Source organism: Phyllostomus discolor, chromosome 3, assembly GCF_004126475.2.
Source record: "Phyllostomus discolor isolate MPI-MPIP mPhyDis1 chromosome 3, mPhyDis1.pri.v3, whole genome shotgun sequence".
In the NCBI taxonomy this organism is placed as follows: domain Eukaryota; kingdom Metazoa; phylum Chordata; class Mammalia; order Chiroptera; family Phyllostomidae; genus Phyllostomus; species Phyllostomus discolor.
In genome coordinates this window covers 149,768,974-149,794,018 of record NC_040905.2, presented here as the reverse complement: position 1 = coordinate 149,794,018, position 25,045 = coordinate 149,768,974, and the positions used below count along the sequence as shown (strand labels likewise).

Sequence of the window (25,045 nt, the reverse complement as noted above, 5' to 3'; positions counted from 1 at the left end):
TCCTCATCAGCACCCCACCAGAAATCCACTAGACAAGAAAGAGGCAGGTAAAAAAGGTAAACACATTATAAATAAAATTAAGTATTATTCAGCACCACATTTTTTTCCCAAGAGGATTCTCTAAAAAGTGGAAATTTATGCATGGTAACTAACAAGTATTGACTAAAAACTTAAAGAGAAATAACAAAAGATTTGGAGTGAAGCAGAAATTACACAGTTGGAGAGTTCTTTCTTTTTGTTTGTTTGTTTGTTTTAATTGGTAGGAAACTTTGGGATTCATGATGGCTATTGTTAAGGTCTTAATCATCCATTTATTCAGTTTAACCCTGTCCAGGTTGAATTTTGGTGAAAATAATGTCAGGCAGCTGATAGGACCTGATCCTGCACTATATTTCATCGTCCCCATTGACCAAGGGGAGCAGTACTGGGATCTTTATTATCTATTTATTTATTTACTTACTTATTTATGAGTTTTTCTTTCTGGTACCATATGTACAATACAGTCAATTTTGCATCCTTGCATGAAAGAATCAGTAAATAAATACTGATGGTCTCTTTGGGATACAGAATCTGTGTTAGACTTTTAGATTTTACAAAACAAACTAATAAGAATAGTTCTTATGACAGTTTCTTAGAAGCTTGTTATGCCCTTATGTAGTTCCAGTTCTATAGTATGACTTGAGAGGGAAAACACAGTATTTGAGGCCTGTAAAAAATCAGCGAGCCTTCCATTTATGTCTTTTGTCCTCAAAATGACTGGCACGTTGGGGGGAGAATTTCCTTAATGTGAGATGGCCAAAAAGACATAAAGAAATATATTATATTGACATGTGCCTTTAAACTTACCTGTATGGGTTGATACTGCAGGCTACCAGCTGACATCGGCTGAGTGTTACGATCTGCGGAGCAACCGTGTGGTTGCCGATCAATACTGTCACTATTACCCAGAGAACATCAAACCCAAGCCCAAACTTCAGGAGTGCAACTTGGATCCTTGTCCAGCCAGGTCAGTCAAATTTACCAGTTCATCTATTGTAAACATAAACAAATAAATTTCAAATAAGCTTCTTAAATTCATTTTTCATTAAAAGTAAATAAATGTTGCTCTCTAGTATCCATTCCTAACCATGTGTTATTAGTACCCATGCTCCTTGTTCTCGTGGCTGTCTGATGCCATCCCACAGTCTATAGATTCTCCATCTGTAAAGCTACAAGTGAAGCACTCTCAGTCGTTTTCTCTCCTGATTCTTCTCATTGTGGTTACTTGTTTCTCTCCTTAACAATGCCCAGGCCAATGGACCTTACAAATGTGGTGGCGTGATGTTCTCAGGATTCTTTCCATTTCAACTCAGTCACCTAATTGGTGACATGATCATGCAGACCAACTCAGAGTCACAGCTGACCCATTTTCCATACCATTTAACTAGAATCAAAGCCAGTTTTAGAACAGTTCTACATTTGAACAAACTCAGCCCTTGTTGAAGAGAAGGAAGGACTCATTTCCAACAGTCAAAAATTTTTAAGGCCTTTTTCATTAGGAGCTTTGAAAGGACACTTGATACTTTCACATATTGTTTACTTTTCAGAAACCATAATTGGCCCTCAATTATCTGCCAGATCAAGCATCAGACTGACAAATAAAGTATCTCAAATGAGTAGTCATAGTAGTACAAGTCAAGAATCTTGTCATGAATGTAACATTTGCCTTTGTAGTTGCAACACTTCCTGGCAAATCCCTTTTTTTAGCTTACTCATCCCCCATATATGAGAGAGAATATAAGAAAATACTTCTCCTACAAAACTAATCATGAAAACCAAAAGACAAAAAATTCTTTCCCAAGCTCCTTCAATTTCTGAGAAACATCTCAATGTTATTTTTTTAAAGCATGGTTTACCAAGTGCACATGTATAAAACAAAACTTGGAGTGGTTAATACTACATGAGCAATGTGGATGAAAATCATTCCACCTTTGAACTCTAGCATCGCAAATTTAGGTTTTGTTTTCTGCTTTTTAAAGTTTACTCTCTCTGCCTCACATTCATGAATTCTAAATTCTACATGTGAGGTGAAACTGTCTATTTTATATACCTAACTCATGAATATGAACTCAGAATGACAGGTTTTTATACAACAAACAAAGAAAGGATATTTTATAATTATATAATTCAGAAACAGATTAATTTAGTTCATATGACACCAGAAAATTATGTATTAAAAATTGTATATGGTATAAAAATTGAATGAGGTATCAAGTTTGCTTGGATGTCTTTATTTTGGAAATATTAAGGTATGGAGTATTATTAGCCAAGATAATTACACCTAATGTAATTCAATCCTAGTTTAAAATTATTCTATTATATGTCTTTATGCGTATCTATACCAGAAAGACTGGTGCATGAAAAGCATAGCTAACCCAACTCAGGTTGGCTCACCCATAAAGGGACTTTGAAAGTGTTACACACACTTCCGTAAAAATGTGTGTGTATTTCTAGGAGAAGTGAGAGATTCACTCCCATAACTGTATAATGCTTTTCACCATTGGAAAAAACAAATTCCAACAAAGAGATGACTATGGAAGACAGTTGTAAAATAAAAACATTGTGTTAGCCAGCTTAAGAAAATGTTTATAATCAGAAAAAAATTATGTGATTTTTCTGGCTTTTGATTTTTACCTATATTCTTTGTTAGAATAATATTTGTGTCCTATTTCTTAGTATCCAAAAGCAAAAGGCCATTCTCCATCGAAAGAAGTTTGCCTGTGAAATGTGTGCTTTTCCTGTATCCTATGTTATTTTAAAACATCTAATATAGTACATGTATAAATGTTGGGACAGGTGGCTATTTAAAAAAGAGAAAGAGAAAATAAGTTAGAAGCACATGTCAGGAAGCCACTTTTTTATATCACATGTAATTAAACAAAGCTGTAAAGATTATTACTTAGCAGTAGGCCAAGTTTGAGAGGAATCTGCTTTAGGAAATGCAGATATGCTATGTTAAGGTTAGGATACTTTGGGATTGCTGTGAAACTCATTTGCATGCCCAAGATCAAAGCAGCCCTTCTGAAATCAAAGAGAAAATAAGAAGTAATGGTCTGAGAAAAGAAGATAAATAGACTATAGAATGAATAGGTCTGCCCGCTAATCAGACATAGCAGAATCAAGCCTGCAAGGAACTGTTTGCTAACTACAGATTTAACTGTCTAATAGTAAAATCAGGAGTGACACAATGATGTTAAACCAGTGTCTTCATGTCCAAAATTAGAAGCACCCTAAAGGGAAAACATAGACAATCTTAGTACAAATAAAGTCACATATATTTGAATTTCAAAGGAAATTTGTTTTACCTAGCCAATGAGATATTTATTGACTTTACATGTACTAGACTAGGATTTTAGGCCTATTATATATTGAGAACTAATGTCATTCAGGTAGCCACGTTTATTCCATGTCAAGATTGGAAGGACCACAGACAACAAAAAGGTCACTAAATAATTAAGTTGTAACCCTAGGGTTATTATTTTACCCTTCTGGACCTCATTTTTCTCCCCCACAAAATGGGAGTAAGCAGATTATTTGTTGCATTAAATTAGTGGTTTTCAAACTGTGCCTCTAGAACCTGTTGTTCCACAGAGTTGCTCTGTTAAATTTTGTTTTCTATATTTTGAGCTACCTAAACAACAACTCACAAAATGTATTCAAACATGTCAAACTAATGTTAACTTATTTGAGCTAAGTTTTAAAAATTGTTGTAACAACTATAAAAATGTTTTGCTGCTGAAGTAAGTACTCTTTGCTCTCATTGTTAAGTTCTTCAATTACATCAGTTTAATTGAAAAATTAAGTGTCCTAAGATTGCAAGATGAGCCATGAAAACTATTACCATTTGCAACTCCTTCTCTGTGATAATGAGAATTTTTCATTACTACATGTCTAAAACCAAAACAAATGGACATGACAACTATTAACCATAATATCTTTGATATTCAATTTTTCTATTTACCAAATAGCCTCCCTGTTGTCATTAGTTTGCTCTAAAATAGGTAAGTGCTACATATTTGAACTAATGAATGACATCAATTACTCCTTCACTCACCAACAACATCCACTGGCCTCCATGGTTATGGATTAGTTTGTCTAGAGGTTCTCAGGGCTAAAAAGATCATTGGCATCTATCTAGCCTATTCTTTTCAAAATAATGTGTATGTTTTTATGACTTTTTTATTATTCTTATTCTTAACTTAGAAATACTGATGTGTTTTTAAAAAGCTATGTTGAAAACAGTAAAACTCACTGATAATCTCCAGTACTCACAGACAACTCTGTTAAGGCTTTTGCTATATTTTTATACTGTCTATAGTTCATGACACAGATTAAACCACACTGTGTACAATAGACACTTGGAATTCAGTGACTTAGTGTTCTTGGTTTCTACCCCTCTAAAGTGAGCTGACCATGTCCATGACAGGCAGTGAGTTGACAGTTTGCTAAGGCAGGAATTTGAGTGCCTTACCCTACGAGACCAACAACTGAGCCTACCTGGCAGCCAGTAGTTCCACCCCAGAGAGCTTTGTTCCTCTTTGCTGGTATCATTTAGGCAAGTCATTTTTATGAAGGGATAAAACACTTTGTTTCCTAGCCAAAAAGTTCTCAAAAGAAACCAAAACTTCATGCTTCTAATGGGAAGAAAGAGAAAGTGAAGTTAAAATTTATTGGCTTTTAGCTAAAATTAAGAATGTTTTCACTGTTGACTTGGAGCTATGACATCATGAATCCCATCACATGATCTGTCTACACAGTGTAGCATGTATTCTGGTGGCAGGCCAACTTGGGCACTCTCAGAAGTCCAGAGGCGTGCCCCACCTGTGTGTGTCTGGGATCTACAGCATGTTTAACTTGTTTTCTGCTTCATTAATTTAATACTATAGTAGGAGCCCTTTCGCAAGTAGCTAAGACATTTGAAATCTAATCAAGTATAATATTCTCTTCATGTGCTTGCCACACTACAGTCATAGCTCTGTCTTACACTGAGGGCATTTTTTTAATGCAGTGCCTGCTGTTTTGTGCAATTGTTTGTTTAATTTTTGCCCCTTAGGTGAAGGGTAAAGTCCATCATGTGGCCAAAAAGTCTCAAAATGTGTGACTTTGGCTCAGTGACAACTAAAAAGGCATAGGCGTAGGTCAGCTAATAAGCACCTTGCATTTTCAGAGTGGCTCCTTTTGGCCTTACGTATCTCAGTTGAGGAGGCTAATAATACTGTTCAGGCTGCCCCAGAGATGATGGTGTAGACATTGTTCATGAAAAGACCAGAGAACCACCTTTTCAGATTTTTTCTGAAGGGGGCCTAAATTGGCAAGAGTTGGACAAGTGAGAAAAGCTCTCACTCATCTCACTATCATGGTGTCAGTTATTAGCAAACAAATCTGTTTCTAGCAGAAACTGCCTCCAGGTGCCCCCTGCCCTCAGGGGACTAAGAACTACAGTCCTAAGCAAATACCCACACTTGTATGCCCCACATGGCAGTGCTTTGGGAGTTCCAATCGATTTATTTCATCCAGCTATATTTAATTTGACAGAAAATTTTATAAATCATCCTGTCCAGGGACCAAATCATGAACAAAAATCTCAGAACTGAATCCTAATGGAACTTCCAAGAAATCATCTTCATCAGGAGAGGCAGGATGTGTAGTGGGCACAGATCAACAAAAATGTGGTCACATTCACTAGGTGCCTAACTAGTCCAATGGTGATGCAGCCTGGTGGTTAGGAGGGGAGCCTTGGAGTAGAGCAGCCTGGCTTGGGATCCTGGCTCTGCCACTGACTAGTTGAACAGCCTTTGGCAAATTGCTTTTCACACTAAGCCTCAAGTTTTTTCATCCTATAAACCGAGGATAATAACAGTTCTTACCTCACAGAGTTGTCATGTGGAATAAATGGCACAATGCATTTAAAGAGCTCAGCAGAGGGCCTGGCACATGATAAGTACTCAATAAATGTTCATTGCTGCAGCTATTATGACTAGGATCATGATTATGATAATATTAATGTTACCTCAGAGAAACTTCTGAACTCCAGAAATCAGTTTTCTCCTCCATGAAAGGGAAAGATAAAACTCTAGAATTACCTACGAGTCTAAAAAGGTAGTTCTTTAACTCTCGTTTTTATAATAAGACACAGAAATCCCTAGGAAATATCTTTATGAAAGTAAATCCCATTTATCAGATTTTTAAAATACATATAATATCATAAAAAATTAAGAAAATTAGAATCTCCTGAAATCCCAGTGTGCAGTTGTCTAACATCCCTCTAAACCAGCTGTGAGACATTGTCATGTAATTCACATGGGGTCTATGCCATGTCCTCTCCAAGACAGGGGAACTCGATGTAAGCTCTAGAATATGGCTTTCGGTTATAATACAACACAGTCTTTTCCTAATCACAGAAGCCTTTCTGTGTTATTATAATAGGTGAGTGATCAACCTCAGTTAAATATACTGCTTTGGGCAGCTAATGAGTCAGCAATAAGAAAGACCACCACAAAACCTAATTTCCCCTTTCCTGCATTATTGGTATTGAGATGAACAAAGAAGAGTCCTGGGGCTTTTTAGAGTGCGCGGTCAAATCCTTCCCAAGTGTGGGGACCTGCCACACATTATCAGACAATGGGCTACAGCTCAGTTATTGGGGAAATTCAGTTCTTCTACCAAGCCAGCTCATCACTAATAATAGTAATCACTTGTTATATTACATTTAAAATTGCTAAGTATAACTATTTGTGCAATTCTTTTAATGAACACGTGAGTTAATAGAACAGATATTATCATCATCCTCATTTTAAACTTCAATCTATCAGTTTGACTTTTCTAGCTAAGTAACTTCTTTACTTAACATCTCTAGGCTTGAGTTTTTCCATCTATAAAATGAGTCAGAGAGTAGCTATGAGAATTAAGTGAGATAATGTATGTAAAACTTTAGCAAGGTGGCAAACACTCAACAAAAGTCAGCTATTATTCTTAACTTAGAGCCAAACCTGCAAAATGACTTTTCCAATGTTACTTCTATTTGAAACTTATAAAGGGCTTTCACATCCATTATTTCAATTCAGTTTTATGATCCCTAGGATGTTAGCAGGACAGACATCATTATCTATATTTACAGGTGAAAAAACAGAAGCCCAAAGAGGGTAAGTGACCTGCTCCAAGTTATGGTGGGCAAAAGAAAGCTGGCTCATGGACCTGAGTGCTTCCAATTCCAAAGCATCTCTGATAGTATTACATGAACGCAGGTAACCTGATCCCTGCTAAGGCATTTGTGCCACCACGTGCCACAGGTACCTTTGTCATTCATGATGCCTTCAGCAACCCATGAGATCTGGTGTAAACCCAGATTAGAACCCTGGGCCAGCACAGAACTGACAACTATATCACCACAAAGTTGGTGCCACTGGTCTTTGAACTGACCCCACACCCAAGTTAATTAAGCAAGCCCCTTTCATATAACCATAAATCCTGATGTTTACTCAAATCAAGCAATGACCACAAATCCCTTGGGACAGTGTAGGAAGAGATAAACAAAGCCCAAGAGTACATTCGTCCCACATATTTAAAAGCAGTTCAGAAAGTACATTCATTAATATTAAGAATTTTTTAACTACAGAAATATAGATGTAAAGATATTTTAAAATTTTGGGTCAAATGATCAAAAACTCTCCAGTAGTTGGTTTGTAGCAAAAAAATAAATATAGGCCTTAAAAATGTTTTCAAACCCTAGACAATAAAGCAGGGTTGTTTTAGTCTGGTTTCAAAAGATAAATGAATTTATCATAGTTGCCTAGTAAGTACTATGGTTTAAAAAAATTGTGACTTACAGAATATTTTCTCATTTACTGGCTCCCACCGTGGCTCTTTAAATAATAGGGAAACTCACTGTGTTTCATCAAGTCCCCAAATGTTAGAGTTGGAGAGCTTTCTAGATGACCACCTCCTTCAGTGGTTTTCAGTCTGTGGTGCACGGAACTCCAAGTTCTGCCCTCAGCAGCCGCTAGGGAAGGGGACAGGTATGACAGAGCTCCCTGAGATGGCTTTCCAGGCACCCATTCTTACTTTATCTTAAAGTTCCCGATTTTGTCCAATGCTTGGATTTTGCAGAAGACCAAAGCATAAGTCCTAATGCGTAAGTACCGCACGCAAGGTCACACAGCAGGAGAGTGGCAGACAGGAGAACCGACCTTCCATCTCCCAAGTCCTCATTAGGTCCTTTTCCTCATTGTCCCATGAGCCTTCGTGTTCTGCCACTCATGAAAAAGCAAATGCCTGTGTCTCTTCCAACTTTTCATTAGTTCTCTCTCCCCTCTTTCTAAACTTAGGAAGAGAATGGTTTCTATTGCCCTGGAGTTGTCAAAAGAAGAAGAACTACTCTCTTCTGTACCAGAACTGCTTCCACCACCCACAATTTCATTCATTTTTTACTTGTGTACCTAACCTGTGCCAAGTTCAGTACTTAGTACCACGGCAAAGGCAAAGACTCAACTAGAGTCTGAGCCCCGAGACTGCCCTGGAGAAGTTGGGTTGTACAGTTACCAAAAAGCATGGTACCTGAAAGACACATGAGACAGAAGGGGAAGAGATGATTTTCACAAAGCTGCCATGGCTATTTCTGGGAGATAGCCAGTGGAAGAGACGCAGAGTTAAGCCAAATACACTAGAAGCACAGCTGCTATTAATCCGTCCTTTTTCTGCCTCTGATCAGCCAACCACCTCTGCCTGCCAGGGCTGCCTCCCTAAACTGCCAAACTACCCTCCCTCACACATGTGTCAGAGCCAGTGAAAGGCAAGCAGGGGCACTAAAGATATGCACAGTGAGGTGTAGTTTGGGAGTTTCTTTAACTTTGTTTTTGTTTGTTTGCTTTAAATCTGGATGGTAGTTGTATTGCTTGCTTTGAGTCTGCACAGCAATGGCATGACTTTAACAAATGAATATTTACTAATTGCCTCTTTGCAGAGCCATGCATCAAGAAATATGGTAAAGAACCAATATAGATTCTGTCACTTGGTGTTTAAAGAAACCTTATTCATAGTTAGAAGTTAGTATAGAGTTAAAAATGATGAGAAGAGTTAGTGCTATGGATGTTTGCAAGGGGAAGAGAGAGTATCTGGGTAGATGTTGAGAAGGAAAATAAGGGCAGGCTTAGAGGAGGGAGCACTTGACTAAGAAGTTTCATTGGCTATTATAGAGCCACTGAAGACTTGTGAGTTGGGAAGTAAGGCATCAGTTGCCTTACACCAGGCAGTAACACCAGGAAGTAACCACTGTTTTTGGCCTTTTTCCAACATATCTGTCTATACATGTGTGTGATATATACACACACACATATAGACTTGATGAAAAGGGTACAGAGAGTATATGAACACACGATGGACTATGTGCATTCTATTTTATATTGAATTTTTTAAAGTTGACATTACGTTTGAACATTTTCCTTGTCTTTAAAAATGGTTCAAAAGGCTTCAGGTTTATGTGCTGCCTAATATTTCATTACATGAGCCCCTGAGAACTGAAGCACTCTCCTGCCACTGGGCAGTTCAGCAAGCTGTGCGCTGGGAGAGGATCCAGTGTGGTATCTTTCACCCACTGACACCGCATGAGTCAAGAATGGCCATTCATCGTCTTCTCTTCTTCCCTGACATTGGAGACTTAAAGGGAGTCGGTTTGCTCCCCAGTGTAAAAAGTGCATGAGTAGTCAGAGCAGTCAAGGCAACGGAGGAGCAGTTTTAGCTCCAAACCACTGTTTTTTTATGTCTTCCCTTTGTAACTTCTTTTTAAATCATTTTTGCCTCATTCACCACTCCCCACACATTCAGGCACATGTAAGAATACACACATGTGCATACATATACAAATCAAGGATTAAACATGGGAAGAACTTCTTAAAGTCCCTGAATAACATTCTTTTTTATCACGCTTCACTGGGTACACTTTGCCTAAGATAAAAGTCCAGTGTCTTAAAGGCAGGCAATAGAAGGTTAAGTTTGGGCAACATAGCCTGGCCCTCTGTGACAGTATGGTGAAAGGCCAGGGTCACGGCATGAACCCCAGGAGAGAGCAGAGCCCATGCACAAGAATATGCATGAATAGGACTGGACAGAGCACCATTGTTTTGATATCTTTCTGTTTTTACAGGTGCCATGGAGTCACTTTATGAGTCTTCACTATGACCCATGCCATAGAAAGACAAATATAGCTATAGTTTTGCTAAACCCAGGTTTAAAGCTCCTTGTTTAAACAAAAATGTAATTTCTAAATCAGTTGAAAGCAAAGCCCAACATCTTGAATTGTATACATTCCCTTTTTTATTCCCTTTTCTTTTCTAGCCTGTCTCCTTCGGTATGACTGCTTCCATTTTAAATATCATCAGCTGATAAATCAGTTGGCAAAGATCTGCAACAATTCATGCTAATATTGAAAATGACAAATTATAGCTATAAATTTTTTCAGAAGAGAAGGCAACGATATGCATTTCTACATTTCAAAGCTGATGTAGGCATACTAGGGTTAGCTAAAACATAACTGCAAAGTCAATTTAATTTATTTCCTAATTAACAACTAGTAGATTATACCCCAAGTTATTAGAACAACTTTGAAAGGTTGGAATTCATTAAAATACAGTTCTTTTAGAAAGAAAATTTCTTTAATTATTGGATGTGAGAATTGTTTATAAAGACATCACATGATTCTGATAGCAGACAGGATTAGCATTTCACATCTGACTTCTTGTCTATTAGAAGGTAGAAAACAACAGGAAATTTCTCTAACTTGGAAACAGGGGGAGAAGTGTTTAATTTTGGTATTCATTCCATTCTTGTCTTAAAGCTGTGAGATTTTTAGCTTCCTCAAAAGGCAACAGTTAATCTCATGAACACTGTTACTGTTACACATGCACACAGCATAAAAATTGAGTCATACAAATGAGTATAAAAACTTTTTATTCATACATAGAAAATGTAGTCATGTAAGATAAATAAGTAAATTAGTACCCGAGTAGTTGACCCTGCTGAGAACAGAAATCTATAGTCATAGTTTTGTTTTACACTTTCTTTCAAACTTAATTTCCCTCTAGTACCTCCTTACCTTTCAGTAATGTCTTTAGAAACTACCTTCTTTTCTTTTATACTCACCCAAAGACATGCTCAATGATTTCAGAGAGAAGGGGAGGGAGAGTGAGAGAGAGAGAAACATCAATGTGAGAGAGAAAAATCAATCAGCTGCCTCTCCTGCGCACCCTGACAGGGGACCAAACAAGCAACCTACACATGTGCCCTGACTAGGAATCAAACCCCTGACCTTTTGGTTTATGGGATTGACACTTTAACCAACTGAGCCATACCAGCCAGGGCAGGAACTACCCTCTTTATCTCTCCATTTTCTCCTATGATCTCCATGTCCTCACGATTGCCATTTAGTGCTGTTTTTTTTTTCTGATCCACAATATAGCCAGTTCATTTTTTCTACCCACAAGCTTAGGTTTATTAGCTATATATTTTTTAAAAAAACATACTACATCAGCCCTGACCAGTGTGGCTCAGTTGGTTGGGTGTCATCCTGCAAGGCCAGTTGGATTCCCAGTCAGGACACATGCCTGGGTTGTGGGCTCGGTGCCTAGTCAGGGCAGCATGCAAGCGACAACTGATCAATGTTTTCATCTCCTAGTGATGTTTCTCTCCTTCTCTTTCTCCCTCCCTTCCCCTCTCTCTAAAAATAAATAAAATTTAAAAATACTGCATCATTCTATATCAGAGGATGAGATCAAAACAAAAGTTTTCTTTATTTAATATAAATATAAACATGTATATTGGATATAGATATGCATGCCTAGATATATACTTATCCATCCAGGAACATGTACAGAATACACGAGTTCCTTCAGGATTCAGAAGAGGGACTTGCTGTCATTTGTCATTTGCACACTAAGCACCTGCTGCTCCCCTGATACCATGGTCTGCCTGAGGGGACAACTGTGTATCGAACTGTCACCCATTCTTGATGGAGGGTCTGTTGTACTATCCTCTTCATCTAAGCCCCATGAGTCGTGAATCTTCCACAAGCCAGAAGACTCAGGAATAAGAAAGTCTTGCCAACTGGAGACTTTAGTTGAATTTGGTGAGGTAGGCTAGTGTAGTTCCTTGGAGTCCTGAAGGCCTCTGCTGCCTTCCCCACAACCTATGAAATCATTTCTTGTGAACCCATTATCCATGCAACCTATCATGTCATTTCTGATTGCTTCTTTAGTTTTGATCTCTAAATAGTACAGGTTTCCCGGGGTACTGGGTATACCAACAACAGTCACGACAATCACAACCACCCCTATAATAGCAGTTAACACCATGTCACATTGTATAGACCACAAAAAAGAGTTTTCATATTTGTCTCGTTGTAACTGTCCTACCTTTACTTTGGTGGGGATCTTGCTTTTGGGGATAGTTGCCTACTATATTCACCAGTTCCCCTTCCCTTTATAAAGTAATCAAGTGGCTGCTTTCCAGATATTATTAAAATCTTTAGATCTGCCAAGAGATGAAACCTATTTGCTGGTTATGTAGCACATTATATAGCATTGTCAATTCCCAGGTACATGCTTTTATATATAGCTCTCTCTTTCATCAGAAGGGATACAGTAACTATAATTGCTTGGTGAGCATCTGGAAGTAACATTAATAATGATGATAATAATGACCTCATAGGATGTATAATTTGGGGGATTAAAGAACATTTACAAGCTTATTTTATCATAGTTAATGATGAGGTGCCAAGTTTTCTTGCCATCACCCTTTCCAATGGTATTTCCTGCTTGGATCAGAGAACTAATTACAGTAAATGATGCCCTTTCAAAGAACTTGCCCCATCCTAAACCATATGCTAGCTTAAAGATGTTGAACTGTTTTTGTGTTGTATTCGGAGATAATTTATTAATGTTGTTTTGCATTTGTCTGAAAAATGTGTATAATGTAATTATTTAGTGTTTATTTTATTGTGTGTACCTTCTACTCAGAGGGTTGGCATTATTGTTCCTAACAGTGACGGATACAAGCAGATCATGCCTTATGACCTCTACCATCCCCTTCCTCGGTACGTAAATCAATCATCCTGATGCTAGAAGTAGTCAATCAGTCTCTTGCTTCTTTTGTATGTGCATAGAGATTTTGTGTTTTTCTGTAAAAATAAGACAGTAGATAGTATATTTTGCAGTCTACCCTAAGCTCTGCTTTTGAATAATACTGGCCTGCTCAGACTGGAAGCTTGTCATTCAAAAACCATTTTAAGATTGGATCATATTACATTAGAGTGGACGCAGCAATTCATTCTGATTAGATACAGTGTATGGGTTTATGTTATGTCTTTCTTTCACTGTCTTTGTCCTTTTCTATGTTTCCTCTGCAATTGGACCCTAGTCATTAAAGCACAATTGGTAACTGTTAAACAAACACTGCCTGAAGTATTATCGCAATACCATAAATGTGGAATTCCAGATGTGCTATTACTCTGAATAGGGCCTTGAGATATTCTCCTTTTGTTCCAAAGAAATTTAAGTACAAAAAGGCAATTTTTTATATCCTTATTGTTCAAAACATTTGGGGGAACTCTTTCCAAAACATTTTAAGATTCCATATTGCATTGCTTTTTTTTTAAAGTACAGTGTTCTTTAAAACTAGAAAAAATGATGGAAGTTCTTTTAAGATAACTTTGTTCTCTTTATTAATATATTTATAAGAAGTCTGGAGAAGCTGGAAAATATGCTAGCCACTGAAAGTGTTGTCAGCCACACTGGAAACAGCTCCCCAGAGAGCAGAAATTAGAATTGGGTCTGAAACAACCACTGTGCCCAGGGACACCTTTGCTCTAGTCTCTGGACTCGCTAGGACTTCAGGGAATCAGCTGCTATTTACAGCCTGGGGTTTAAATCAGATGGCAAACATAGTAGTTGAAAGTAATCCACAATAGCTTGCTCACCCTCAAACTAAACAAAGCTCAGAAAGTAATTTTATTCTAAACTATGAAGTAAAGCAAAATTTAATTGAAAATCTCAATACTTGATGAATTGGAATCCAAATACAGGCATTGAGGTCATGTAGTTCAGCTCCCCAGTGATGCTTCATTCTCCCATTCCTTCCCCCCAAATCACACCCATACATATGCACACATGTGTTTATACAAATGTGCATATATGTATATTTCATGTGCATGTGTTTACACATGTATGTACACACATACAGATATTTTTATAATGTGTATACAAGTACACTAGAGCAAGTTTTCATTCCATCTCTGCTTAAACGCCTCCAGTGACTGACAGGGAACTCGCTTTTCACCATTCTAATGGTAGGTGTAGAGGGGGGCCTTGATACTGTACACAGTTGTTTGTTTGTTATTTGTTTTTAAGTTCTTCCACTGAAGGTTTACCTCAGTAGTCAGCGCTCTCCCACTTTCCTATAACTATATTGATAATGGTAAATGACTGTAGAATGCTACTGATGTATCATTTTGCTGGTGTGAGCCAGAACCAAACTTACATAGTAAACTCTTCTTCTTGAAAAAATAGTGGAACGAAAATATAAAAAGATAATTTAACTGAACCACAACTTCATTTGATTTCAATTTCTGTATCTACAAAATAAGTATCAAGATAAAGGCAAAGTTGGGTGTCAGGGTGGGCAACATCAAGGTTATATTCTTCCTGTAATGGCACTTTTAAACTTCTGGAATATCTATGATGTCTTTTGTTCATATTTCTGTGGTATATATAACTAATGCCTGTCTTAGCTTAAACTTAATTTCCTCTGCACATGGCTTTCCCCCAAATGCCTGGAGTCAGTGCTCCCATCAACAGATTGAAACAGGTCTCCTTCCTGTCCGTTTGCACCTGTCCTGTGCACACACTGGCCTGGCTACACATTACAGTGGGAAAGGATAACTAGCAAATAGCTATATATTTCTCACTCCTTGCACTTCTGTTACTGAACTAATTCTAAGATTATTCTGCTTCATAGATAAAGACTCAGTAAATGGAAGCGACTTCAACACTTTTTTTTAAAGATTTTATTTATTTATTTTTAGGGAGAGGGGAAGGGAGGGAGAAAGAAAGAGAGAGAAGCATCCATGTGTGGTTGCCTCTTGTGTGTCCCTTACTGGGGACCTGGCCTGCAACCCAGACCTGACTGGGAATCAAACCAGTGACCTTTGGGTTCGCAAGCTGGCACTCAATCCACTGAGGCACACCAGCCAGGGCAAATGTGTTTTTATTTTATAAGAAGAATTGAGGCTCAAAAATGGTTCTCAAATGGCAGCTACTGCTGATCAAAGCAGAAAGCCTTAGTTATTGAAATTATTTAAACGAGCTTAAGACCAGAGTGTAGATACAAAACACAATTAATGGATTTTTAAATTGTTTTTTTCTTTCCATTTTAACTGTAACATTTATCTGAACATAATATAAGAATGTAATCTGATAAGTTATCTTTAATTCATAATTAATACATGCAGCTTTTCCACATCATTCTTAATTTTGAGAATTCTTTTTTAGTAATTTTTAGCATTTTTATCCTCACCTAAGGATACATTTATTGATTTTTTTATATAGAGAGAGAAACATCAATGTGAGAAAGAAACATCAATCATTGCCTCCCTTATGTACCCTGACTGGGGACTGAACCCACAACCTGTATATGTGCCCAAGCCAGGAATCAAACCCACAACCTTTTGGTATATGGAATGATGCCCCAACAAACAGAGCCACCTGGCCAGGGCAAGAATTTCTTAAACTAAACTCACTGTATGTTTAAAAATTAAAAAGCCAAAGGAGTTAAATATATGATATATGAACTCATTTCTTATTTTTCTAGGAAAAGGTCCTTAGATATGTTTTTTTTAAAAAAATCCAAGCACTTACCTGATCCCTGTATAAGGATATCCTAACTGATGCCCTCTCTCATCTTCCGTTATACTTTCCATAAAGCTCCCAGGCATGTTTTGTTTTGAAAGTCCTTAGAACCCTATTATTATGCAAGGATTCATGTGACAATTTTTCACATACAGAATCAGTTGCATGCTGCTACCATACTATAAATTCTTCAAATAATATTAGCATCATTTGTCTTTCTGTGATTGCTGACATGAAAAAGCATACTTATTACTGTTTATGAAATTACACCATGCATCAGGCCCAAGAGTTAGACAAAAATTAATCACTCTGTCTTTGGAAGGGTCAACTTTAGGGATGTTAAAGTACCAATTAAAAATGTGCTCTTTTTATGGCATCTTAATGTTCTAAGAGATTAAAGTACATTCAGAAACATATTCCCACTTCACTGTCAGGTCAAATCCAAGGCAAGTATGTATTTACATATTCAGCCCAGTTTCGGTCTGAATTAGACCTGTTTTCCACCTCCAGAGGGAAGCTCTCCAGAGGTTTGTGGAGACAAATGAGAATCAGTTTTACCTTTCTGGAAGAGAAACACTCTACAGAGCTGCTTCGTTCTCTTGAAAGGGGTCAGAAAGTTTCCTAAGGGCTAAACAGAGGGCCTCAGTCTCCCCATCATAATGTTTTCTTTTGTGTCTCCTGGGGAAATATGCATAGGAAAACATTGTGTTTGGCAACAAGTTTAGGTTGTTGGCAGTGGAGATAACAGTTGTTGCCTAGACTGAAGCAATACAAAGAAAGTGTGGAGGAAAATTCTCAAACTGTGAGGTACACATTATACAGTCTCATGCACAAGACAAGTTGGGATCACAATGTACACAAAACCCTACTTACGAAAGAATTACTGTCTCCACAGTACACCTGTGCAATATTTTTAAATTTAACTCCTCAAGTGCATTGACTTGGTGATACTTTTTCTGTCATTAAAATGATCCCTCCTAATTCTAAGAGAAATCTTAAACTTCCTCAGCGATCCTCATCTACAAACAGAATATACGCAAGAAGGACAAGCTCATTTCCAATGTTTCTATTTTATAAAATTCTACATTCACTAAATCTGTGGGAGGAGAGAAAAGAGTTGGGCAAAGATACCTCTGTGCATCTACTCCTAAATGCTTCAGAGCTATGTAGAGATCTGAAAAAATCAATGGGATTCCCTTAAATGTTATTAATAATATTGTTATTTTCTCCCTTAGCTGTATTTCTGGATTCCAATGCCATTAGCCTTCCAACCAAAACCAAACTTCTTCACAATTCCAGGAGTTCTTTACTGAGGGAATACTAACCGATAATCTCCCTCAACATTAGGGAAGAAGTGGGTAATGTCTGTATTAACATGTTTGTTCCTTAGTGGAACAATGGCATGGTTTGAGCTGCAGAATTGTGCTGAATCCACGTAGTCCCAAAGCTGATGATTGTAGAAGCAAAAGTATCCAGAAACTAAGTAATAAAGTATTGCATTGAGAATACAAAGTATCAGCCCAGGTGCAAACTATTAGTGTTAACTGACTAACCAATTTTAGTCTTGACATAATATTTAATGGTTTCATAAAAAGTATATGTGTAATATTATATATACAGAATATATATTTATAAAACATAATATATACACACACAAAGCATGTATATTAAAACTAGAGGAGGAGGGACTAAACAGCCTTCTTTTGAGTAAGTTAGAGACAGCACAGAGATCTTTGTGGACAGCCCTCAAAACAGTAATTTCTTGTATTTGTGCAGAGCTTCAAGGTTTCCAGAGTACTTTTGCCAACGCTGACTCCTTCTCTCTTACTCGTCAGGTTTCAGGCAATAGATGATGTTTAGCTCTCTGGACACTAGCCTCTCAGAGCCTGGTGGCCCCAATAGGCACTGGGAAGGGGTTGGTTTGGAAAGGTCGCTAAGGACGTTTGGCAACATGCATGTCTGCCCTAACTCCCCTTGCTTCTGTAGGTGGGATGCCACCCCATGGACTGCGTGCTCCTCCTCGTGTGGGGGGGGCATCCAGAGCCGGTCAGTTTCCTGTGTGGAGGAGGACATCCAGGGGCATGTCACCTCCGTGGAAGAGTGGAAATGCATGTATACACCGAAGATGCCCATCATGCAGCCCTGCAACATTTTTGACTGCCCTAAATGGCTGGCGCAGGAGTGGTCTCCGGTAACTGTGCTGTCTTCCCTTGTTCCTGAGGACAATAAGTCCACTCTTTCCTCTCATCATCACACCCCCACCAGCTATCCTGTGCAGCTCCCTGCTTCTCCTCTTGAGGTGCCTAGATGTCTACCAGTTTAGCTCCTGGAGTAGACGTGTCCCACAGCCAGCATGGCCAAACGTCTGAGTAAACCTACATCCACATCTTTCTCCAGGCTTCTTCAAGAAGCCTCTAGCACCCCCACGTCCCCTCAAGCATAAGGGGAGGCCCATGTCTGTCAGGAGTGGTTGAGACCAAATGACTAATCCTGAATCTGTGAAAGGTGCTCTGGTGATAGATCTCACTAAACCAAAAGTTTTGTTTTGTTTTTTATTCCTGATTCTTTCTCTATATCCAAAATGGGTCTGAGTGGATTAAAATTAAAGCTATGTGTATTGTTCACAGAAAAAACAAGATGCAGTGAAACCACAAAGTAATTAAAAGGGGATGAGTAAAATAACTAAAACTAATACATTCTAGATGTTAGAGGAGCTGTTGCAGCAGCTTAAACAAAAAATGATTTTGATTTCAGATTTCCTGCCTGCCAGTGCCAAAAGTTTTGAAATAGCAAAGGAGATAGGCAGGTGAGAAGATAAAATATTGTGTCCTCAGCCACAGAGATGGCAAGAGAATTTTCACTTTAGCTGTATGGCTATGTGGCAGCAGCAATCATTAGCAGTGTGACTTAATAATATTAAAATGTAGTGTTGGTCGTCAAAATTGAGTATACTCTCCAGTTTCATTTCATTTCATTTCATTTCTTCTTTTTGCTGCTTGGTTTGGGACTTTGCACATAATGGGTGCTAAAGAAACACAGATTTGTGTAATCCAAAACTGAGAAATCAGAAGTGATTTAATTTTCAGCCAGCTGCACCCTAAATAGACAAGTAGAATAAAGATCCCATGACAGGTAAGATGTGGTATAAATCCATCAGGAGTCCTTTTATGTAAAAGACCCCCTTGAAGAAAAGTCTCAGGCAGGAAATAAAGAAGAGCAAATAAAGCTTTGCCTGTGAGCTTCCTCTCTCTTGTGTTCCCCTTCCAGTGCACGGTGACGTGTGGCCAGGGCCTCAGGTATCGTGTGGTTCTCTGCATCAACCATCGAGGAATGCACACGGGAGGCTGCAGCCCCAAAACCAAGCCCCACATAAAAGAGGAATGCATCGTACCCACCCCCTGCTATAAGCCTAAAGGTAACTCGGCAGGTGCTGTTATCAGGCTTTTTATTATGTGTATTCGGATGCTGTTTTAACTCCTTAGAAAAATTTTAAGTATCCCACGTGTTCATAGTAATTTTTCTTTGTAGCTTAGACTCTACAAAATGGACTTAACTTTGCTTTAAATCTTTCAAACAGGTTTGCTTGCAAATTGTTATAAAGAACTGCATATGTATATAATGCTCTCCTGATTTATAAAGTTGTTTGAAGACTGTTGCTGAAAAACATCAGATATATCTGCATGAAAGGAGATATTACAGAGATACTGTAGAAGTATTGAATATATGTGTGATTTACTATCCACATTTCTTGCTACTAAAAACAATGCAGTGACTCCAAAAGTGTCTGCTCCGCTAAATATGAAATACATTGGGAAGCCTCCTACCTCAAACTGTTGAACCAGAAAGCTGTTGCTGCTTATACTGAAAATTAGAACAATATTATGAGACTGGATTCCAGAAGCACAATTTGAAATGAAGCATTGAAATAAATTAGAATTTAATAGATACTGCAAATAATTTTTTTAAGATTTTATTTATTTATTTTTAGAGAGGGAAGGGAAGGAGATAGAGAGAGAGAGAGAAACATCAATGTGCGGTTGCTGGGGGTCATGGCCTGCAACCCAGGCATGTACCCTGACTGGGAATCGAACCTGCAACACTTTGGTTCGCAGCCCGCGCTCAATCCACTGAGCTACGCCAGCTGGGGCACAAATAATTTTTTTAAATAGACTTTAGAAAAGTTCTAACTAGTGAGCAAGATTTATTTTAATTATGCTGGGTGTCTCAGATTAGCATAAATACTAACCCCATTTCTCTGCTAATATTGTTAGAGTCTATGTCAATGAAATAGAAAGTCCCAAAGTTACAAACCATTCAGAAGTACTTTTATTATAAGCTTCCTCCTAGTTTTAATATTCACTATGATTCCTATTGGCTTCTTAACTTATTTTCTTAAGCCATTAAATTTCTCCCAAAATCAGCCACAATATAGCTCTTTATTATACTGTAGTGTGCCCTTGGTGAAAGTGAATGGCATTTTGAAATCTAAATTAATGATGTAAAAAAAAGGGCATACCAGAAATCCTGGTTAATTTTAATGTGTTATATATCTCTCTAGTCCTCACTTTCCTCCTCTGTGAAATGGGAATAATAACAGTAACTCCCTCAGAGATCATGTAGAGATTAAATGAGATATAATGCAAATATACTGCCTAGCATATAATAAGTTTTCCACAAAATTCATTATCATTAGCATCCTCAAATATGGGAGGAAGTGGCCACTGGTACATCTGAAAGGTTCCATTCAGACAGTCAAGTATTACAGGCCTACTCTCAGTGCCAAACTAAGCACTTTGCTACTGAAAGACAGAGATGGCTCGTGCTGTCAGCAGTGGTGCCATTGAGTCGAGGAATTGGGAGAGGTAGACTAGTTCTAAGAGGGCATCTGTGGGTGCCATATTGCCGGGTCTAAATGTTAGTGAATCTTTTTGGCTTTGGCAGTTTTATATTTCACATTCGCTTTGTTTTCTGACTACAAACAATTGCTGCACATAGAAGACATAAGTGATGCCCCTAACTTAAAATGGTCAAGTATTCATTAGTTCTGTCTTTATCAAACCACTTCAGGGAAAAAAAAAAAGCAGTTTGTGGTTAACTATCAAAAATAAAATCTGGATTTTCACAACCAAGTAGTGAGTCTGGCTCTACTTAAACATCATTAAAATGCCATATAATCCTATGGTGTACGCATACATAGACATATCTCTTTCATCTTTGCAATTATATGTTATAAAATGGTGATAGAGCTTCACTGGCTTATACTATAAAGCAAATATGCCTGCAAATGACCCTAATAAAATATGTCAGAATGGAAATCTTGGCAGTTAATTCTGTAGGAGCAGTTGTAATCTACCTCTTTCTTTTTCTCCCCCACAATTTTTTTCCCAGGAAGTAGTTAGGAAGCTTGTTCTGAATCGTTTGGCCAAAGCTACATAAATAGGTGAAACAAGTCAAATTATGGGTTATGGACCTTCAGTTACTCATATTCCGATTGTCAGTGAGACCTGGGGTGGTATAGTGAGTGAACCAGATATCTAAAGCAATGTTTTGTAAATATCAGAGTGGCAGGTTGCTTTGTTTTTGACAATATGGCATAGATCACACTCAGCCAAAAGTCAAAGGAAGATAAGTTGGAATTTATGAGAGTATCATAGTATAATTTATTGTATTTTGTGTTTGTTTTAAAAGGTGAACATTGCTCTATCTTTTTAACAGGAAATAGTGAAAAGGTACTTTGATGACATATTGAGCTAGTGCTCCCAGAGTTATGGCTTTCATAATAAAAAGACCTTTTCTTGCTCTTCAGCATAATAACGGGGTAACCAGTATTATTAAACATGTTAAAATCTCATTCTTCATTTTCTTGATATAGTTATCATCAGAGGCAGAAATTTACCTAAAAACTTATTATTTGCAGTTATCAACATAGCTTACAGGTAGCGCAGAATCAAGAACTGGTGAGGGTGTGGGGGGAGAATTTCCATGCAATCCCAAATTGGTTCTAACTTCTTCTCTCTTATGTGCATGCATTTAATTCTCAGAGAAAATTCCAGTAGAGGCCAGGGGGCCACGATACAAACAAGCTCAAGAGCTGGAAGAAGGAGCTTCTGTGTCAGAGGAGCCCTCGTAAGTTTTAAAACCACAAGTTGTTTCACTTTTGAGGCTGATTGGTTTCAAGAAAGCAGCATCTCACTGGTTGTGGCTTTCATAGGTTCTGAACTAAGCACAGTCCTCTTTCCAAGGGTAAAATGAGGCTTTGGGACTGTCACATTGGGGATTTAAAAGTTTCAAAGTGCTTCTCAAACATGACTGCTCTCCAAACACTTTTCGATTTTTAAGTAAGAAAATGAAGGTGCATGCCTACTCTGTTCTCCAGAAGCTGATTTCCTCTTTTCCAAGAGGCCAAAGGTGAGAAGGTCCAGGCTGCATCCGATGATGACATAGATTTGAGGTAGAAGTCTGGGCACCTTTTCACACTCCTTATCTCTCAGCTTGGTAATATAGCCACTCACAAAAGTAAAAGAGTAAGTAAAAGGTATCTTAGGGCAAAATTTCCTACTGGAGTTGGTATCAGATAGATACCAGGTCTTTGCCTTACTTGATCACAGTCTCATACATGCTCAGTTTTATCAAGGCCATGAAATTTGTAACATCACTAGGCACAGATTTTCCAGATGCTTCATAAGAAGAAACAAACATAGATTAATTGACTGATTGATCAATAATTCTATGTTGATTCTACTGAAAAACACTGATAGGTGTCTCTGTTACATCATTTTTAAAAACAAGGGAAAGCACTTATTGGTGAATTTTATTTATGAACAAAACAGTTTCTCTTATTTTCTAGATTAATTTATTTACTATCAGTACGAGGCTCTGTGCTATGTGTTGGTGCATGTGACATGTGACCCACCCACCAGGAGCTCAAAACATAGTGTGTAAGATATGAAATGGTTTCCAAATTCAATCTATAGTTTAAATTTTGAGATATAAATTAACAATATAATCTATATCTTCAAAGGCAATTTATAATTTTCTCTGATTCATCCTGTTTGAATCTAAATGTTATATGGTTTGCCAGAACACAAATCATGTCCCTGAGTCACACCATAATCAACAAGAGTTGAAAAAGAAACCCAAAATACAGCAGGGTACAATGACCAAAGCTCATTTGTAAAGAAATAGTATTCAATCACTTGGCTTCACAGAAAAAACAACTCGTACATTGAGTAACACATTTCATACTTACCAGGACAAGAAGCAAAAACATAGATTATCTCTGGACTATAAAGTTACACCAGCACCTTTTTCTACTTCTGTGAGAAAAGCCTTTAAGAAAAAATAACTGACCATTGCAGAACTTTGGATGAAAGGCAGTAGTTAAAGATCGCAGTGCCACGTTCACATGAATATATGAAGGCGTAAAACTTCTCTCCTGCCAGTACTGGCTTGGCAGGCCTCCTTGCTGCTGAAGAGGGAGTAAGCATATCAGATAGGCATTAACTCATTAATCCACTAAGGTCCCAGTCAAAACACGGAAAGATGCCATGTGACTGGAGCCAGTTACTCTTTATATGTTTAAAACCTAATATGTATTATTTTACCTAAAGAAACTCTGCTCCCCCATACAGTACATTTTGTTGTTTGGTCTAAAACATAACCCTATTGTATTTTGACCAATGTTAAATAATACAACAAAGTTAAAATTAAAACATCTTACATCAACAAACGTCTTTCCCATTATTAGATGCCCCTCAAATGAAAGCTGTAAGTGGAGTTTAATGCTTCTGCAGGAACGTTACACAGACCATGGTCAACCATATTTTATAATGAGTGTTTTCCAGTAAAAGTCTGATTAAAGTACATTATGTTTAACTTTAATCTTAATAAAATTCCTGAAGTAGTTAAACACATACTTTCAGCCACTGGAACTATAGCCATATATTAGATTATTAAATTTTACTCTTGGTGTAATGGAATGGCCATCTTGGCATGATTAATCCGAACTGAAGTAGATTGTAATTGGAGTGCTGGTGCTGGGTAAAGGAAATGTATACTATTATGCTCAGAACAATTACCTTTATACCAAAATGAAATAAATGACAGCTTTAGAATAATGTAATGAAAGGTATATGGTTTCCACATTTTAATACACTTTACATGTTTAGTGCACTGAACCCTAGCAAAGTCCTACATGTCATATTATATTTTTTATTGATTTTGAATTTAAAAAACATAATTTTGCATGGTCTTAATTCTTTCTTTTTTAAAACCACATAGACTAGTTTCTAAATGTACATAGCAACCTATAATTATTCTCCACAGTATAATGAAAAAATGATATACTGTCAGCAAGCCTTTTCCTCTCCCACCAGAGTGACTCACATTGCTTCGATTAAATGGTCATGTTTAGGAGCGGTGGCTGTCACTTCTGAACTGCTTCAGAGAAGCAGGGACAGTGGCCCAAAACTATTGTCTCTCACTTTGGCTCCAGATAAAATGGAGAGTTGTCTAGTGAAGCAGAGAATATCATTTATTTCTTCCATTTAAAATAAAAACATTATCACTATCCTGTCTCATTAAATAAGATAGGAAATCAGGAGCTTAAAGTTTTTAACATATGGAGATACTATTATTGAATATTAGAAATTTTTGGTAACCCCCAAATGAAAAAAATAACTGGTTAACACTCTGGCCAAAAATATATTGGAAAGCAACCGCTGTAAGATATGTTTAGAAGAAAACCATGATATCAAAGACCAAAAGCTGACCTGCTAAGAAATAATTAAAGCTTTTAGCACAGAAGTATGTACTGGTAGTATTGTTTCACTAAACTAAGTGCTATACAGAAGATACAAATACAGACATCATCTCCAAATGGCTGGAGCAAGTATTGAGATTGGGTCACCTTATGGTAATGTACTTAATACATTGAGATTCACCATATAAACCTGCAGCTTCATTCAGAAAGTCTTTTAGATATTGATTGCTTTTTTCTCAGCAACAAACTGGTTTATTTATGATTTATTTGATTTATGTGGTATCAAGGTAGGAATATAGTGATGAATATATTTTCTTGATATGAAAATTGATTTCCTAACCCACTTGTGGGACTC

At 37.5% G+C, this 25,045-nt stretch overlaps 1 protein-coding gene across 3 annotated transcripts in view; it reads left to right on the top strand.

Annotated features, from left to right (window-relative positions):
- ADAMTSL1 (ADAMTS like 1) overlaps positions 1-25,045 on the top strand; it is a 907,410-nt gene that overhangs the window by 662,067 nt on the left and 220,298 nt on the right. For 2 of the 3 annotated variants that reach the window (XM_036021557.1, XM_028519737.2), the window contains 5 exons: positions 868-1,006; positions 13,070-13,120; positions 17,916-18,120; positions 19,197-19,344; positions 21,971-22,055. In XM_036021557.1, coding sequence (XP_035877450.1) covers positions 868-1,006; positions 13,070-13,120; positions 17,916-18,120; positions 19,197-19,344; positions 21,971-22,055 — 628 coding nt within the window. The remainder of the gene's footprint in view (positions 1-867; positions 1,007-13,069; positions 13,121-17,915; positions 18,121-19,196; positions 19,345-21,970; positions 22,056-25,045) is intronic. The other variant, XM_036021558.1, reaches the window with a different exon arrangement.